This window comes from Notothenia coriiceps, unplaced genomic scaffold, assembly GCF_000735185.1.
Source record: "Notothenia coriiceps isolate Sejong01 unplaced genomic scaffold, NC01 NC01_scaffold00033456, whole genome shotgun sequence".
Taxonomy (NCBI): domain Eukaryota; kingdom Metazoa; phylum Chordata; class Actinopteri; order Perciformes; family Nototheniidae; genus Notothenia; species Notothenia coriiceps.
In genome coordinates this window covers 8,496-13,290 of record NW_011366157.1, presented here as the reverse complement: position 1 = coordinate 13,290, position 4,795 = coordinate 8,496, and the positions used below count along the sequence as shown (strand labels likewise).

Below are 4,795 nucleotides of genomic sequence, written 5' to 3'. Positions count from 1 at the left end.
AAGAAGTTTGGATTATTGAAAAGTATACAGCTCCCTTTCATCTGAGTGTTGAGAGCTGTATCCATAAATTCATGTTGTGCTCAAAGTGCACCAGATTGATGCATTTCACTTCAACATTTAATAACACATCTTCCCGGGGGAGCATGCCCCCGGACCCCCCTAGAGGAGGTGAGGTCCACCACCAAATAAAGCAGGTTAAAATAATTAAATTGCATACATTTTCTTTTAGTAAACACTGGAAACGGGTCCCACAGACCCAAACAGCACACAAAGGTTAAAGGTAAGCATATAATGTTAAAAAGTGCTAAATATATACACTGCAAGACACAAACAATCCTAAAAAGGTTGGTGACCCCTGGCCTATAGGCTTTTCCTGGGACTAGCCATTTGTGTTTGATCATGTGGAAAACAACCATTCAGTTGTGATTTAAAAAAGTGTACATACTTGATTCATTCATCCTAGCGGTCCAGTTGCTCCTGGACAGGCCCTGTAGAGAGACGCTGTACGGAGCAGTGAAGCCTGGTCCGTCTTTATCCGTCACCGCCAGCAGGTGGGAGGCCGGTTCCTTGTTACACAGCTGTGAAAACACAATGAATCCTGTTAGAACAAAAGTCCTAAAGCAAGAACATTTAATCATTTTCTTAAATGGAAAAATGTATACAATTATTATTAAAAATAAATAGGAAAAAGGTTTAGCACTTGGGAAAGGAAACGTACCCTGATTAGACGTTCGGTAATGGTGGGGGCATTGTCATTAACATCTTCGAGCTGAATAATGAGAGTACCAGTTCCTGTGGCTGGGACTTCATCTGGAGAGGTGACAGACTTACACATTAACATCTTCATTTTAGGGAAGCTTAAACATCACAGTGAGATAGAGCCACATTTATTTTAAACCAGTGCAGGCAAGCATGTACAGCTGCAGGTCCTGACTGCCACCTACCATTGTCATATGCACCAATGAGAACGGTGTATTTGTTGTCCTTGACGAAGAGGGACTCTCTGTCCATGGCGTTTTTTACTTTGATCAGGCCTGTGTCTTTGGCCACGCTCAGCCAGCCAGCGGGGTCTCTAATTATTCTATACCTGCAAATAAACAAAACATGTTAATATTATGCAAGTCAGCCACCATCTGCATGGTTGCTTGTCTGATCAAGAAGTACAGTCACTATCAGCAGGCTCAGACTGTTAGTGATGAATACATTCCCTCTGCTGCCTTTCTGAGGTGAGAGTTGAAGGGATCACCTAAAGCTTGTTTAAGAACAACAGGAAATGTTATAACACGGTACATGAGATTTTGTTCTTACATGACTTGCTGTTTTCGGACATAGTCTGGGTCAGAGGCGGTGTACTGCACCACATCAGCGTCAACCTCAAGGTCTTCCCGTTTAGTTACATGCTTCTCCATTGGATCAAAGATTGGAGCTTCATTGACGTCCTCCACAGTCACCACCACTGTGGCCGTGGCAGTGGGCAGAGGAGTAGCAAAAGGAACCTCATTCTCCACGGCAACCATCAGAGTGTGCTTGCCGCTCTTCTCAAAGTCGAGACCCTGGATGGAAGATAAAAAGCAAAGCGACAGTTCATCACAGCTCATACTGCTGTACAACCCAAACTCAATGGTACCTTTTTTTTTTACTGAGATAATACACATAAGTGTTTGTTATCTGACAAACAGAGCAGGTTGATGTAAACCAACTATCGAACAATACATTTATTGTAAAAATCACTAAACTTTATGAATTCTGAGAGAATGCACAATATTAGTTTCCTTCCTACCTTGACAGTAGAGATGATTCCTTCAAGCTTGTTGGTTCCTGTTTTCACTGTGAAAAGTCCTCTGGGATCACCATCCACGATGGTGAACTTGGCGTTCCAGGCTGGGGAATGTGGCTCGTCTCCGTCGGTTACTGACATGGTGACGACCAGAGTGTCCGCTTTATTTTCAGCTACTGATGCCTCATACTGTGGGGAATGAAGGAGGGGGTAGTAAGAAGTTAAACAAATAATGAAGACAAAGCTTTTTTAAATTCTTGGTGTTAAACAAAAGTACGTTTTTATGATCTGCTTTCATAATGGGCGACAGTGGTTCAGTCTGTAGGGACTTGGACTTTGGATCGAAGGGTCGCCAGGTCACAACCAAAAAAATATTGAGTGTGGACTGGTTCTGGAGAGGAGCCAGTTCACCTCCTGGGCCACTGTCGAGGTGCCCTTGAGCAAGGCACCTAACCCCACAGGGGTTGACTGGTTGCTTCTCCTCTCTGGACCTTTCAATGCATGTGTGAATGTAAAACTGTGTGTATTTGTATGTGCGCACAAAAGACATAACTGTGCATTTGTATGCATCTATACAAGAAGCATTTTCATGTATACAAAACTGAATTCCTCAATAAAAAGGTCCATCTTTTTGTTCTTAATGCACTTTAGTTCAATACTTCCCTGTGAAGCTATGGGATTTTCTGCTAATAATGTAAATAATAAACTTCCAGGACCCATACTGAGATCCTATCCTACATGAACTAACTAACTAAACTAACTAACTAACTAACATGAAAAAGAAACAGTCTTTATTACTAATAATCTTTTAAATCACCAAAAAGGTTTCTGCAGCAAACCTGTCATTGACCTTAAATTGACCGTCTATAAACTGGAGGTTTCATACATCAATACATCAGTTTGAAACAACTACCTAATGAAATTGCCAGCCACTAGCTTGACAGACATCATTTCAGTCACAAGGATGTTGTACTTACCAATGGCTGAGTGAATGCCGGAGCATTGTCGTTGCTGTCTGTCACAGTAAGGATTACTTTGGTTTCTCCTTCCATGCCTTCTCCCCCCAAGTCAGCGGCTTGTACAACCAGAGTGTACTTTGGGTATTTCTGTTAAAAGAGACACATGGAACTTAACTCAACTGGAAGCCTTACATGATTTGCTCTAATTTCAAAGAACCCATTAAAAAGCTTCAAGTAGAAATGTCTAGTATAATCCCATTAGCCTCAGCAGAGACATATTTGTCGCTGCGTTAGCGTGGCAACCGTACAAGATGCAGTCGAGAAGCTATACAGATGTGGAGTTTTGATCAAAATGGAGTTCAATAATGGCCATGGTGAGAACAAAGGGGGTGGGCAAGGGACCATAAGATAACATTACAGGAAAAAGTAGAAAAAATGCCTCAGACCCTGTTTGGGGGCATTTCTCTTTCCAACTACAAAAGCAGTTTATAGCCACAAGATAACTTCAGTGAAATGTCATTAAAAAAAAAAAGGTATGAAAAATCCCACCCAAGCTTTATTTACACCATCGTACTTAAACCAAATAAAACTAGTAGTTTGTCTGAAATAAAGGTGATTTAAAAAGGTTAAATGTGAAAGCACACTAAGACAGGTGAAATTGGTTTTAGAAGTTTCACCTCTCTGTCTAGCCCACCGGCATTGACTCTGATGACTCCGTTATTGGGGTTGATTTCAAACAGCTTGTCTGCGGGCAATTTTGGCTCCTGGTCTATAATTCTGTAGTGGATATCCGAGTTGTCAGAATTTGGCTCATCAGCATCGGTGGCAACAACCTTGATCACCTCTAAACCTGAAAAGAGAAAAGTGAAAATAATGTTCAGAGGTTTCTTCAAAGTTCGCAGAACACTATTTAAAAGTCACCTATCATGCTATTTTTAGGCAATAGCATAGGTCTCAGATATATAAAAATATATTAAAAAAACATGTCTATGAATAGTTTTGCTCAAAATACCAAACAGATCACCCATTCTAGCCATGTCTCATATCGCTATAGTTCACTTCCTGTTACAAAAGTGCTGATTCTGGGGTTGCGGTCGGATAATCCAAAAATCAGCTCCTAAATTCTAACCCTATCGTCTATTCCTTGACCTCTGAGTGAAACGTCACGGGGTTAAGGGATAGTGGATAGGAGAATTCAAAAGGACTTAGGAGAAGAGACTGCGGTACTTTAGAGAATCCGACTGCACTTTCACTATCCAACGTGTTTATGATGCGCCAGCGGACGTCATGAATGTGCATCTGCTGCTGTGGGGAAACTATGGAAACTACAGTTTTCTATACAGGATGGATGTTTAATAAGAACGACGGACTCATCTAGAGACTCTGCACCGTGCTCTGATGTTGTTGCTTTATGCTTTATGAACGTGGACAACAGAGAAACATATTCTTCATGACCAAAGTTGTAAGTTAAATTTATGCTCGTCACCCTCTCCCTCCGGTCCACATTAATACAAATGATCCCAATACGTATGATTGTATGAAAATATCATAAAATAAATACAAATGTATTTATTATAAATGTTAGTCCTTAACATCTATAACTGTTTATAAAACGGACAAGTTAAATCAAGCAATCTGATTGGCTCTTAGCCGTGATATACTGAGCGTATACCATGGGAAGAATTGTAAGTTACTTTTCACAACAAGTCAGTATCCCTCCGCGTCTACGAAAAACAGTATACCTATGGGCTGAAAAGCAAACTGCATGCAGTTTGCTTTTCATACTGGAACAAGAAAGCAGCGGAGAAGTAACGGGGCAGAAACCCTCCTTTTTACGCAGCGGTCCAGACATAGACATCAAACGGCAAAACATATTCAGTGTGCAGTTCCTTTGGCATTAGGGCAGGGATATCTAGACACTTTCCAAGGTTTGACATAATGAATTGTGCTACTTTTAAAGCAAGCAACGATGTTTTCAAATCTGTAATCAAAGAGGTCCGCAAAAACACTATCGACCAATCAGATTGCTTGATTTGACTCGTCAGTTTTATAAATATAT

General features: G+C 40.9%; 1 protein-coding gene across 1 annotated transcript; it reads right to left on the bottom strand.

Moving 5' to 3' along the window:
- Window positions 1-401: 401 nt before the first annotated feature.
- LOC104961586 (cadherin-1-like) lies at window positions 402-3,586 on the bottom strand (the record flags this gene model as incomplete). Its single annotated transcript, XM_010789901.1, has 7 exons — window positions 402-578; window positions 719-810; window positions 945-1,087; window positions 1,309-1,553; window positions 1,781-1,966; window positions 2,755-2,883; window positions 3,414-3,586. Coding segments are annotated over 7 exons (1,130 nt in total), but the record flags the coding sequence as incomplete, so codon positions are not given.
- Window positions 3,587-4,795: the final 1,209 nt, after the last annotated feature.